Genomic DNA, 14,883 nt, shown 5'->3' on the forward strand with positions numbered 1-14,883 from the left:
ACCTACATTTCCTATTTCAAATGCTGGGATCATTCTACTGGGGTTTTTTAGGGTTATTTTGGATTGTTTTAAATAAATCCTATACAGAAGAAAAAAAAATCAGGATATACACTTCTTCCATAATTCTGCTCTACAGTATTATGCTGAAGAGACACAGACCTTCTCTGTTCAGTTCAGAGAAAGTTCAATTTATTTAGTTAGCTGTTCTCCCAGTTTATTTGAGTGTAATGCTGCATGTGTGAATTTTCACACCAGACTACACTTGGAACTTCATAGGTCAGATATAACTTTTATTTATGTTACAGGTAAACGACTGAGTTCAGAGCCTCTTTTAGGGGGATTACAGTCTGTTTCCAAGTCTGGGAACAGATGTAATTTTAGGAAAGAACTGCATTGTGCGTTGACTTGCATCCCTTCTGATCCACTGAGTTCAATGGGACCACAGGGGTCAGAACTAAAGCAAAATTTGGCCTACCATTTCGTCTGTTTCAGTACAACCTTCTTGTGTGTCCTCTACATAATTAATTACCAGACCTCAGAGAAGATGTTGTCCCATTCACTGTAAAATAGGAGGGTCCATGGAGGAAAACAGTTGCATTAGAGAAACACACAAATGATATTAAGGCTACCTAGTTTGATGTTTTCAAAACTTCCTTTTCCTCTGCAAACAATGACAGTTTCAATAGGATCTGAAGTGGTACTCTTAACAAATAATACACTAGTCTGTCATATGGTTAATATTAACGTCTCTCTATTCAAACATGCTGAAAACTGAATAGAACAGTTAACATATAACAGTCACACATCCTTTGCTGAGTACAAGATCTAACATGAACTGAAGATATCCTCACCATTTCAGATCTTCATCTGTCATTCAGTCAAACATTTCATTCTCTTAAATACATTGCTCTTCCCCTCTTTCTGGGTCTCTTGGGGGTGCTGAGTGAACACATTCTCTCCATAAAGGCATTGCTTATGATATGGTTCTTTCTTCAACAGAAATCTTGCCGTGTGTTTCCAATACATTGCCAAAGCTGAATTTGCAGAGTTTGGTAGGATTTGGGGGCGAGAAGGCCTTACATCTGGATTGAAAAGATTTAATTTTGAAACATCTATTTGGGCAGGATTCTGCACTTTACTGCAGAGAGATCATCTCTTGATTAAATTAATGGTGAACAATTAATTAATTGTGATTGCACTTCACAAATTATTGAATCAGAGCTTTATATAGCAGCCAGTTTTTACATTACAGGTAGATTCACAGGGCTTATGGGCAGAGGCAAGCTCACTCTGCTCATGTCCTGAGCTGGTGGGATGTATAATGGCGTTGACAGAAAAGTCACAAAACTGTAGGGATGCAAAGCTGAGCCCCACCTAACACACCTCATCTTTCAGAGGGTTTATTTGGTGTGGGCTTGGGGCCATACCCACCACAGTCAGCTCAGCTCATGCACAGTGAGATTGTGCCCAGCCACAACACACTGCAGAAACACATCAGGGTTAGACCACTCCTCATGGTGATCCCACCTTACTGCTACAACAAAAGCTCTGTGTCTTTGAAGAAGGGAGTCCGGATGAGGCATGTGCCATCCTGGGGCATAAAGCACAGTTTGCCCTCACATATATTTTTATTGAAAACACACAGCAAAGATTACAGCCATAGAAAGTTCTGTAAACAAGACAATTTCATCAACTTTATCTTAAAAAAAACCCAAAACCAAAACTGCAAAAGAAACCCAAAATAAGACTTGCTGGATGAAGACTGTGAATAGTAATTTTTTTACTGCCTTAACAAAAAAAAATGACATACACCTTCAGCATTTCTTTTCCAAATTTACTTGACAGAGGTTAAAATATTGCTTTATTCTGACTCAACATACAACAGCACTGTGTGATCGATTGTGCTATTCTGGGAAGTCTTGAGACTTGTGAACTGGAAAGTCTGGGGCACATTAATAAATTTAACAATTAATTTACTGCAAAGGAATATTTTAATACATTCTGTATATACTGTAAATTTTTTTTTTAATCAATCTTCTGACATTAACCAGGGAAGGCTATTTAGCAGTTATTTATTATAGTTGATTTTCTTTTTCCCCACGAATAAGCAGATATTTTAATACTAATAAAAACAGTAATGTGTGTGTCACTGAACCCAATTAATTGCATTATTGGCATATTGTGTACAATTTATGGGGGGAAGAGGGACTCGAAAGCAAATGCAAAAAATGCTTATAAATGTGATTGGGATACGGCAACCAGGAAATGACATTTCTTCTCTAAGGCCTTGATCCCCTGCAGGGAGTGATTTGGTGGAAAACATCTGCTCTTATATAGCCCCATTAGAATCAGATCTGTGCGTGCTTGTGGGTCTGCCCATACTGAACCATCTGCAGGGTTGAAGCTTTAAAGTTCACAAGCCTAAGCCACAATTAATTAAAGTGACTGGAGAACTGAAAGTGGGAACAAATTAGGGCAGTGTGGACACTTATTGGCTGGATTTTGATCATATTGGATCTCCCTGACTCTTCTCTGAACAACCTATAATAAAAAATAAGCTAAAAAAACCACACACACACTCAGAAGTGCTCCTTGAGAGCTTACAAATGTCTTCAAAGTATAACAGTTTAGAAATGTTGAGGGGTCGGTAACAAACAACAGTTTATGTTCCCACTTAAAAAAACCCAAACCAAAAACCAAAACCAAACCTGTTGTAACACATACTTTTGTACTTTTTCTTGTTCTTCCTCACTCTCTAGCAAGGCAGCTCTGATAGGCAAAGCACAGAAGATGGAGCAGCTGCGGGCTCCTGACTACTGTGTCTCTACAGACCCCAATCCCACTCCACACTTGGCCAAACCCAAAACTCCTAAATGTTTCCACTGATTTTCTTGGGCTGACTGATACATTAAAGTAAAATAGAGAGTTAAGAATCTGGGTCAATTTAGGGATTTATTGTCATTCCACAGCAGGTACCAGACCTCAGAAGTAGATGTCTGTGTGCCTGTTTCCATGGTATGAACCTGAAACCAAAAGCAGAGGGGCAGAGGGGATCAGGTCTGTGCTGGGGCCATGGAACTTGCTTCCTAGGGTCTGAATCCCTGGCCAGCAGCTTACTGCAGCATTGCCCTGAAACCAGAAATGAATCTAAGAATGGTCTTGGCCTTTACTGAAAAAAAGATGCATAGCCCAAGCCTTCGGACAGCCAAACGGGACCATGGTAAAATGCTCTGTAACTGAAACTGTATGTGTAATCCTGCCTAGAAAGCACCTGATGTACATTTCATCCCTCCTGGAACTTTTCCCTTAAAAAAATATTTTGTTAAAAAACACTATGATATGAGGGCGGTTGACTATTTGGTTTCTTCTAAGTAGATGCTCTTAAATTAATGCATATAAATAATTTGTATTTCATTTCCTCCCTTCCTGTTTAGCAAAGCATCAAATGCACAGATCTCGTTTCCCCTCCCACAACCCCCACACAAAGTCACTTGGTCAATACCGAGTCTCTTTGCGTTTCGCTTTTTAAGACAAATTGCGCCTCTCGCTCTGACTTGGCCATGGGGCTCATGGGCAGAAAGGCCGTGTTTTCACTTGCGCTGCTCTCTGCTTCTACGCTCGCCAGTTCATAGTCCTCCGACCGCCTTGCGTCTGTCAGAATCCGAATCTGCTCCTGAACAGTTTCTAGCAATATTTTCACTTCATGTTGTTCTGCTATAAGACAATTACTGACTGGGGAACTCACATTGACAAGTTCAGCTGAGTAGGAGTTTTTGCACCATTTGATGCCTGTTACTTCAGAAACATTTTGCATTTGCATGCAGGCTTCGTCCAAGCCCACAGACGGGATGATAGGAACGGAGTTGGCCCTTGAAGATGAATAGCCGACCAAGTCCTTCTGATCCATGTTATTAAAATAAGGGGTTGTCTCTCTTGAAGGCAGTTGCATATTTATTGAAGTATTCTGAGCAGTTTTTAAACCACTGGATGAATACCTGGAAAGAGTAAAAAGAAGTTTTTGTTGTATATCAAGTGGTCAGATGCAACCGGCAGCAGGAACGCTGTATGAGATTCAGTGAACTGTGCTGAAAAGATCCATGTCATTTTTCCCTCATACTAGGAGTACTTGGTAATAGTGTGGCCCTGGGGAAAACAACAGACTCTGGAGATGTGTTTTTGATTCTCAGATCTGCTGGTGGCAAACCACTGCTTTTCTCTCAGTCTCATTTTGCCCACCAGTATGAGAGAATAACGACAATCCCTTTTTAAAAGGTTTCAGGAGTTATACTGTAGTATTAATTTTCTTTTGAAATTAAATTTGAAATTCCATTCTTGCGTTCCTAACTGGGGAAATGGATTAATGTTTTCTTCAACATCAGAACTCTCAATGTCAAATGGCTATTTTAGGAAAACACTTAAAAAGGTGCAGGAAAAAACAAAATGGTTGTGTAGTCTTTATTTACACAGACATGATTGCCTGCGCTCCCCTTCAAATAAGCAGAGCATCTAAGTGCAATGTACCTCTGAAAAACATATCTTATTTCAATAGCACTTACTCATAATGTTGGCCTGATTTGTTTTCTTAGATCTCATCTGGAAATAGAGCTAATATATTGGGCTTGAGCAAATGTCTGTGTTTTCCTGATATTGTAATCCTGTGTTTCAGAAAAAAAATCCTTTATCCTCCATTAATACATATCATAGCATGATTTTATTTATTGTGAGGCAACTTAGTGAATTTTTATCAACATTTCTGTTTTGTTTCAAAGCCAAATTAATTATTCTGATTAGAAGGTGGTTTTGTTTACAGGAAATACTTAAAAAACAGAAAGGGAAAGTATACTAAATAAAAAATAAAGGGAACAATGACAAAAAAAAAAAAAAGATGTTTCCCATCTGAGAAGTAGTATTACTAGAAATTTCATGCTCCAAGAGTTACTATAGCTACTAGACATGATTGCCAAGGACCACAGACATCACCTCAGTACAGGAACATATTTTATTTATAATCAGCTCTGTGATCATATCACTATTTAATGGGGCAAGCTAATGGTGAAGTCTAGTATGTTTTATCCGTGGATGAGGAAAGCAACATTTAGATCTGGTGTGGAAGCAGATGCTCTGAGCTCTGACTTGAAGGGTATTTTTCTGAAAGCTGCTTAAGCCTGATGGACTTCACTAGGGATATCCTTGTACTTATACGTGCCTTGCTGCTTTTTGGCATTAGCAGAAGGAGAACGAAGGAAAAAAAAGAGAATTGCATGAAGCAGCCATAGTCCAATATTAGCACACAACGCTAATTAACTGGAAAGGCTTCCTTTGGCCCCATCCTCCTGATGAGCTGTCAGGCAGGAGAGAGAGGAGGAGATATCTTTAGGCTCATTTCCAGCAGAGCACTGCTGACTTGTAATTAAGTCGTCTATGGTGGCACCGTGCTTGTACAACTGCTTGACACATTAACCTGTACACGTGCACGCATGCAGTTTTGTGCAGCCGCTGTATGAAAACTCTCCAGGCATCCCCAAAAGAGCAGAAAACGCAGCTGGGAGCTCTGCGATAACAAGGAGGTGTTGTGATTTTTGCTGCTATCTGATGGAAAGAGATACTTCTTTGGGAAGTGGTACCCAAGGGAATAATATAGCAAGCGGATTTTTTGGATATGTGCTAGAACTTGTACATGCTATACAGCTGCATTTATATTTTACATCTGAGCCAGCTGAGACTCAGCTTTTGGTTAATTACATTTGTACTACGCTTAGACGCATTTGTAGCCATTTATGGAGGGCCTTTTTAGAACAGTTTTCAAGAATCAGAAATACTGATCAGGGCTATTATTCCCGAGGGAGGACAATTAAAAAAAATAAATGAAAACAAAACAGTGCAGACCTTTGGGTTGTGCCCATTCTTGTTTCCTTTGCTTATTATATAATTGTTCAAACGACTACAGCTGGAGAGATCGCATCAGTTGTATTAGTCCCTTTTTTGGTAATTCAGGCCCTAAATATATTCTGGGCTGCACCCTGAAAACAAAGGGAGTGAATGTTTTTAATGAAATTCACATGCAATGGATGTATTATATGGATGATATGTAAGCAAAAACAAGAAAAGACTGAATTAAAATGGGTTTGGTGAGAAAACAGTAACATTTGCCAATTCCGTAAGAGAGATTCAATTATGTTTGGTATTTTGAAAACTAACTGGCAGCAACAGTAACATTTAATGCAATGCTTGGCATATTTCCATACTATTTTTTGAAGTACAGATAGACATACTGATTTGATGCCAGAATTATGTGCTTCTGACATGTGCTCACAGGGCTTTCGAAGGAAGACTGAGGTTGAGTTAAAGCACATACACTGTGCAATAGGCAAGGTATTAAACTAGTGGGGGTATTACATCCAAACCATGCGAGACTCAGCTTTTGGTTAATTACAAACTGAGTTATGCTTCTACTTGTGTCCGCTGCTCTTTTCAATAGATGAGACTTAGATCTATAATTGCAGAATCTTAATTACATATTTCTATAATTAACTTTCCCAGACCTATAGTTCCTCCTAAGAAAGATATGGTTTTTTATCTGAAAAATTATTTTGTTTGAATAATTTCATTCATGTGCATGTATTTCAAAGTGCAGCTCTCTCTCCAACCTCTTCCTAAAAACCAAGCAAAAAAAGAAACTCAAACATTTATAAATATGCAACAGTCTTTATGTTATACAGCGTTTAAGAGTCTAAATGAAAGAATGAAACTGAAAGAAGCATAATAAACTTACTGTCCCCTTAAAACAGATACTAAAAAGAGACAGAAGGGATCAGAACTTAAAATACAGAATGTTTTTTATTTAGCATAGTACCAATAGCTTTGCTATAAGCCCTATTGCTCTAAGCGTTCAGTGTACAAGCCTGACAGCGAGGTCCATTAAGATGAATGGGAGTCATTCCAGTGGCATTACCAGGCTTTGGTTCAGCCTTCATTTTCTACCTGTTGACAGCATATATTGGGTCTTGTGTACATAAACACATTTATACCTGTATATGTACACATTCACAGGCTACTTCTAACACTTCATACCATGTAACGCAAACAGCTGATACTGAAAGCATGCGATCCAACCGCTGTCTACTTAACTGCATGTAAACTCATGACACACTCTGAGGATCTTGAATCAGTCTCTGAGATGTGACTGGTGTGGAGATGGTTTGTTTTCTTTAGGCCCCTCCTTTCAAGCAGGTTTTTCTACTCCTTCAAGTAGAATACTGATTAAATAACTGATACTAGCTGTATTTGACTCAAACTCTGCAAATATTAGATCCTGTTGCAAATAATGAGATCTGGAGCTTCCTGCAGGCAGCAAAAGCTTTCTTCTCAATATGGAATGGGAAAAGGAGCACTTTTACAGGACTAGAGAAAAACTAGTAAGATAAATTAGCCTTTTTTCTATCAAATATAAACATACAAAATCTGACTAAACTTCAGCCAGTGCTGCTGATGGATGAACTTCGGAAGGCTCACAGAATTAGGGAGACAAACCACTCTGATTTGTGCATCCCTACAGGGAAAGATGGAGGTGAAAAGGGAGAAGAAAGGAAGTAGTGTACCTTCTGCAGGGGACAATGGAACTTTTCATTTGGGCTGGAAGTCTAATGAGAATAAAAACACTATGAAAACTAGCAGATATATAGGTGGTAAAAAGGCATCTGATTTTGTGGAAACCTCTTCCTAAGTTAGAAGAATTCCATATAAAGTAGAATTAGTGATTATTTTTTATTTTTGTTCAGAGATAAGATGCGTACTTATATTTTGGTTGAAGAGATTACTTCATTAGTGCAACATAAAATAACTTACAAAAAGTTCTGTTACTCTTAAAAGATGTCATTTTCATAAAAACTGTCATCATTAAAACACTGTAATAAAATAAGATCAAAGAATTGCTTTTGTTTTCATGCCTACCATTGACATTTTAAAAATTCATTTCCATGGTTGCTAGGTTGAAGACTTTTGGTATCGTATTTGTGATACACACAGACTGCTGTGACTCCCTGTCACACCATCACTTGTTGGAGTACTTGGAGAACTCCCTCAGAGAAAGGTCCCATCGTTAGAGTCAATAGTAGGAAGGTCTAACTCTACAGAGATCCCTAATACACAAAATGTGGATGAAGTGCTTTAGTGGATTGAAGCCAGAAGGGGTCACAGTCTGGTCCAAATATCAGAACTGTAAATTTAAAATATAGCCCATTACAAGATGGCACTTGTAATATCACACACTGATTTCCTAGAGAAGAGTAAATGCAACTACCCCCAAGACAGCTTTGCTGTTTTCTACCTCACTTCTCAACCTAGGATGAGGCTGCAGCACTCTCCAGAGCCTGTGTTACAAGATGCTGGCATTGAAGAGGGAAGGCTGTTAGCCTGCCCCTTTCAGGAAGGGTTGCATTCGGAGTCACAGTTCTGGTAAGGAATTATACACAGATTATCATACAAATGAACAATAATATATTTATTGCAAGAAGTAATAAACAAATTTTTCCTTAGAAGCAGCCAATAGTTACAGTGAAAGAAGTATGAGACAAATTTGAACTTTTTAAAAGTAGTCGCCAGACACTCAAACCTTTTGCCGTTTTGCTTTCTCCCTTCCTAGGTAAGCCCTGTTCTTGGTCCTAACTACTTTGGCCAACTTTGTGAGGTAGATTCAGCTACAAAACATTTAGTGAGCCAAGTCTCCGTCTCCTAGAGTACCCCAGACTGGGCAATCCTGCTGCAGGTTGGAAAGCATGGCGAGGAAGGCGGCGGGGGAATGTGTGCCTGTGTGTGTGCCCACACAGGCAATGACACACGCATGTAACGACGCTTATTCTTAGTCAGCATTTGCGGCCGTCATTTCCCAGGAGCTCAGAGTGGATAGTGATAATAGCTCCTTTCTTCCCTGAGGAAAATTAAAAATGTAGGTGACCTCAGTCTGCACTTCATAAATCCAGTTCCAGTACAAAAATGTACAGCTGCCTTCTTGCAGTGTAACTGTTCACTTTGGGGGACTTAGCTGGGACTTACATGTGTCCAAATGAAACTCGTGCTGTTTTGTTCCATTCTAGATATCACTCCTAGTTTTACATATAATATGTATGTAGTGATTCTGGAAAGTTTTTGGAAATCTATAGGGATATGTAAATATTACGTAAAATGTATGTAGGTGCTCAGAAGCACTTCTGAAATTCAGACCTTATGTACAGCTGGAGCTCACATTCAATATTCTAATAAGCTGAATTAAAAAAGGAAAAATATTGGAACCTTTGTGCATTTTCAAAGACAAACCTATGTGAAGGGATCGGTCTTCAGTCTACAGCAAACACACTTCACAATGTACAAAAAATGTGGAAGTTGGACTTCTATATTATTTCCTCTTATTTGCCCAGTGCTGATGGAAGCAAAACATGCTATGTGAAAGTTACTTGAACATCACACCACCGCTAGAAAAAGTGTCAGTTATAAAAAGTAACATTGTCAATCACTTACAGTTTGTTCTAATCACTCCTTCTGCAGCCTTTTAAAGGCTTAAAAAGAGCAGCCAGACAAATAAAAATGTATTACCTTCAAAGAGCCAGTATGCTGAAAACATTCTTGTCCTTTCAGTATTATAAACCCTGGATCCACAGTACACTACAACCAAGTGGGAAGGACTGTAATGGCCAAGCATATTAACCACGTAACAGCAGCCACTCACAAACTGGCTCACTTCAGTTACATTATTACTTACCCATGACAAGGTATTGTGTCCTGGTCTGTGATCCTTGACTCTTCTAGCTGTTGATATGCTGGTCCTGTAATTCCATTGAACCTGCCCCGAGGTAAGGGAGGAGTCCTCCGAAAGGCATTTCTGTGTAGCATCCCACTTTTTTGTCCTGGGCTGCAGCATGAAGAGAGACTTCTAGGAACAACACCAAGAGTACAGTAAAAATTATCACAGCAAAAGCGTAAACTTCTGCAAAGTAAAGACTTGGGATTAATAATGCATGGATTACTGTTTTTATAAACTTTGCTGTGGTGGTTTATGATGTCAGTAGAAATTCTCTATGGAAATATAATGCTATAATCCACAGTTAGCTGCTGTTTACGTCATATTTAACACACCACCTCTCTTCTACGAATTAAAATAATTGCCTGGTATATCAAATGTTTTCTTGTGCTTGATGAGGGATGCTTTTTTTCAATGTTTCATACCATAATCCTACTATATAAAGTTGACTCCTCAGACAGTATAAACATCAGCACAGCTGCATTATACCTACAGCTGAGCTCAGAAACAGATCTTAAATTTGGGGCCCATTATATCATCTATCAGCCTATGAGGTGCTGCTTCCTGATACAACAACATTAAATTGGGAAAAAAATATAACTGAAAAATGTAAGTGAAGCTTATGAACTGCAGCTTGAAGACACCATCTATGACACAAGTTTTCTCCACACTGAATTAAGATTTCTATATTCTTTTACTCTTGTTTTATATACAGATTGTTTTCTTGTTTATATACAGTGATAAATATTGTGTTGTTCCTTTATGTGATATAATACAAACTTGATTATGATAAAAACAAGTAATAGTTTTCTACTTATTTTAGAAAATTGCTTTTGTAAACATTTTTGTAGTGTTTGGAAGGAGAATGGATTTTTTTCCATTTTGTGCAGGAATTAAAAGGTATCTAGAATCCATAGTTTTGGTATATTAACCATAAATTCAGCTGTTGCTAATGCAAAAATAAAGGAACACAGAATTAAGGCAAGTGATATCCAATTTCCACTCTAACAGGTCACAGTACTGCATGGTGTGACTAGCTATTTGTTTTCCAGCTACTCCTATTTCTCTTGACATCTCCTGAGTCCAGGAAATGCATATGTATTACCCAATATTTTATCACATCCTTAATGATATTTTAATATAGGTTTTGTAGATGCATTGTGAGAGTCATTACTTTTGGTTACATGAATAATTTCAACTTCTGATACAATTCAGCTATGCAAATGACTTTTGATAAGTTTGCATCTCTTTTCCTATTATAATGTGACTTTAAAGCAATCTGCATTTAATACCTAGTGGGAACTTTATTTATAGTTAGGGCCACATCTACTCCCAAAGCAATTCTTGCTTGGACCAAGTATCTTGGACAAATCCTCTTGGAGTGTACATTTCCATCAAAGCTGACCTTTTCTCCCCAAAGTCAAAACATAAGAAAATTCAACGGTCTCTATCCTACTGCCCAGGCTAGCAGTGTTCCATCATGGTCTCCGCTCTGTTCTCTTCTACACTTTTATTTTCCTGGTGCTTTTTAATTGAAAAGATCAATAACCCATAGCAATAGCACTCCCTCAAGGGTTTTCGATGCTTCCTTAAATAGGTTTTTCCTTAGCTATTAAGGAGGCTGTGAAAAAACTTTTTTAAAAACCTGAAGCATTGGCCTTTCAATTCTGAAGGATAAGTTCACATTGTGAGTTACAGTTCATATTCTGTAAAATAACACTGCCACATCACAACACGATTGACAATTTCTGCTCAGGAGAGACTTGAGATTATTACTGCAGGGGATCTTAAAAGATGCAGTTGAATGAATAGTTTGTGATGGATAATGAATTTCAGGGTTTTTTACTGATTGCAGTATATTCATCAATGTACCACAAAAGTCAACAAACTGATTAACTTAACAGACTTTAGACTGATTACAAATATTTGAAACTAGAAAGGCATTGTTTAATTGTGTTTGGTTTGATGCTCCCGCACATCTTCCTTGTTGGATGAGAACACATGGTCTCCCATCTAATAACATGCACATGCAAATTCGCAAGAGCTCTGCATTTGTAATAGACATAATTGCAATGCATTCAGGTATACCTGAGATAATTCGTATAAACTGCAGCAAAGATGCATATAAACCACCTATCTGGACTTCCTCCAACTTGCACAGAACCTCTCATTGCTACATCTAACACTGGATCATACAGGCTGCTAAAGGTGTATGGGCTGGTTAGACTGAAGGAGAAATGGTACATCCCAACATCATCCTGCCATCACAGCAGCTCTAGCACCAACAGAGCTTAAGAAACCTGGCTAATGTGGCTTATTTTTTCAACATTTCTGACAGAAAAAATGGGAGGGCAAAATGAACAAAAATCATTTGTGGTCATAAACAAGACAAATTAACTAAGAAGGACCAGAAAACATTTACAGCTATAAGCTGCAAGCTGCAGGATAACGCTCATTTCTTGAAGCACCAAAGACAAGATAATAACAATTTTTGGCTTAAGTTCTATGAAAAACTAACTCCAGCATAATAAAGTTTTTCCTTTTTCACAAAACTGCTATGAATATCAGCATACTCTTCCTCCAAATATGTTAATACAGTCCTTCTCAAGCTTCTGCTCCTTGCTTATGTGAAACGTTCCTGTCTTTGAGGCAAACAAAGCCTTTTGGATTTCTTCAGGGAATTTATGCTCCTTTAGCCACCGTTACAATTTCTTCCTTCCTGTACTACAGTCTAACTGCATAAAAGAAACCAGCCCATGTAACTGAGCTATTCAATAAAACAGATCAATAAGGAAAGCTCTAGCAGATAGGTATTTAAAATCTATTAATCAATTACTCCAGAATAACAAAAATCAGAATACGCTTGAACTGGTTTACAAGTAATGCATAAACTAGGGAGAAATGAATTAACAGTTTGAAAGAAGTAGTTCAATCATCTCTAAAGTTATTTAAAAACCTGGGATTCATTGTTGCAAAATTTTGTGTGAAAATTTTCTTTAGGTTGAGCAATTGAGTAAAACAGTCTGTCTCAGCAGGTGGAGTATTCTCTTCTCAGGGCACATACACAACTTCCAAGCGCAGTTAACCGTGTTCCAGAAGAGAAGACTTGCAGTGAATGTACAGTAACTCTGGGAATCCTCCTTTACCACTTTTTAGTTAATTACTAAAGAAAATTGATTATACATCACATTATGAACACATTCAGAAGCAACTCTGTCAACAGGAACATGAAAAGCATGAACAAGAGGATGTTAAAGTGTTAAACTTTAGATGGGATCCCAATCCTTCCCTTCCTGTTTAATATGCACAATTAATTAAGCAGGTGAGATAATTGTGTATTCTCATGCTATATTCAAATGAATTGACAACAGTGTCTCATGAAGTGGTTCTAATGTTTCTGACTTTCCGATGGAAATGTCTTGATTAGTATTTCCTCTCATCCCATTTATCTTTTGCACAACTGCATCACTTTGTGACTTGGTTATCCTTTAACCAAGTAGTATATACTGAAACTTTTCTTCCTCATTTCTTTCTTAAACTTTGTTATTAGTTTCCAAATGCCTGACTTTGTAATTTAGTACTGCTGAGCTTCAATCCACCTCTGTTATGCCACTCTTTAAAGTTATTCAATTAATTCTTTATATCTAAGATCCTTATCTGTACTATCTTTTAACTAATGTTTTCAGTATATCCCAAATTTTTTGTGCCAAAATCATGCACAAAAGCATTAAACAAAATTTGTCCCCGATGTTGACTAATTCTTTGGGAACTTCATTAGTGCTCCACTGGTGAATGTCTTCAGCTCAGCACTTACCTTCTCAGTGTAACTCCTTACTATCTCCCTTTTAACCACCTCTGTGTATCTGCATTATAGTTTTTCTGCCTCTCCCTACTTTCTCCCATTAAAGGCATTAGATACATGTGACAACAAACATTGACTGAGGCTGAGTAGAGATCTAGATCGCCTACACCAAATACAAAGAAAGTCATCAGTGTAGTATTGCAGGACATGCTGCTGGTAAACCTCGTGACAATTTTTAGCCTTTTTAATATCTACCCAAAGAATCTGCTTCCCACACATTCGTCCTAAAGCCTTGACTAGTCTAATTCATCATAACAGATCTTCGGTTCCTTCGATAAATTTTTCCTCTTCCTAAATATTTGACATTTTCTATTTCATCATCATATGGCACAACTCCCATTTTGATAGATTTTGCTAACAGACTTGAAATTTCATGAGACAGCTCTCCTTCCAGACTACTTTGATCAATATTAACCAGACCATCTTAAGGGCTTTGATTTCTGCATTTTACTTCCACTTTGACTGTAGTAATGTCTATTTTCATACATTTGATTCTATTCCCATTCTACCTCCATCCTCAAATAATCATCCTAACTGAAAAAAGAAATATATTCATTCAGGATTGCCCTAACTGCTTCATATATTATCTCTGTCCCACCATCAGCTTTGTTTCTTCCTGCATAGTACTCCTTTATGCAGCAAGAACAATTGATTGCTTTCAGTATTACCAGTAATTCTTAACTCTCAATGATTCCTGGAAATGTTCACTTCAAGTATGACTTCTTGCCCTCTGTGATATAGTTTGTTTCTTTCCCTACACACCATTCCTTTTACACATTCTTTTAAGTAAATTTCTCCAGAAAAGTATGCTCTTTCCTTGGGAATATATCAGATTCCTTGTATTTTCTCCCTTTTGGGCTTCCTCTGCCTTTACATTCTTAGTTGCTTTAGTTTATCAACACTTGTTTGTTGAAATTCAATAGCCTTACTTACAGAATAACTTTATTTACTCTTTCTTTTAATTTGAAATAAATCAATTATACTGGGAGCATAAAGAGTAAAAAGCTTACTAAATAAAAAAGTTGTTTTTACCATGGTTCTTATGGTGTTAAAAGTTAATTAAAAATGCAAACACAAATTATTTTAAATTTTAGAGTAAGTCTATCCTATTTTGGCATTTCTGTAAGACAGCACAACTGCTCTAGGCTGAAAGCCTTTGTGTTTGGCTTTCATCATGGTATTCTCTGAAATGAATCCCTCTAAAATCAATGATGACTGAATCAATGAA

The 14,883-nt window shown here is 37.6% G+C and overlaps 1 protein-coding gene across 1 annotated transcript in view; it reads right to left on the minus strand.

The window, feature by feature from the left end:
- Positions 1–729: 729 nt before the first annotated feature.
- The window catches only part of NRG3 (neuregulin 3), a 417,999-nt gene continuing 403,845 nt past the window's right edge, over positions 730–14,883 (minus strand). Inside the window, exons 8-9 of the mRNA XM_074874478.1 lie at positions 9,755–9,925; positions 730–3,995 (exon numbers count right to left, since the gene is read on the minus strand). Coding sequence (XP_074730579.1) covers positions 3,488–3,995; positions 9,755–9,925 — 679 coding nt within the window. The 3' untranslated portion in view covers positions 730–3,487. The remainder of the gene's footprint in view (positions 3,996–9,754; positions 9,926–14,883) is intronic.

The sequence above is a fragment of the Strix uralensis genome, chromosome 7 (assembly GCF_047716275.1).
Source record: "Strix uralensis isolate ZFMK-TIS-50842 chromosome 7, bStrUra1, whole genome shotgun sequence".
NCBI lineage: Eukaryota > Metazoa > Chordata > Aves > Strigiformes > Strigidae > Strix > Strix uralensis.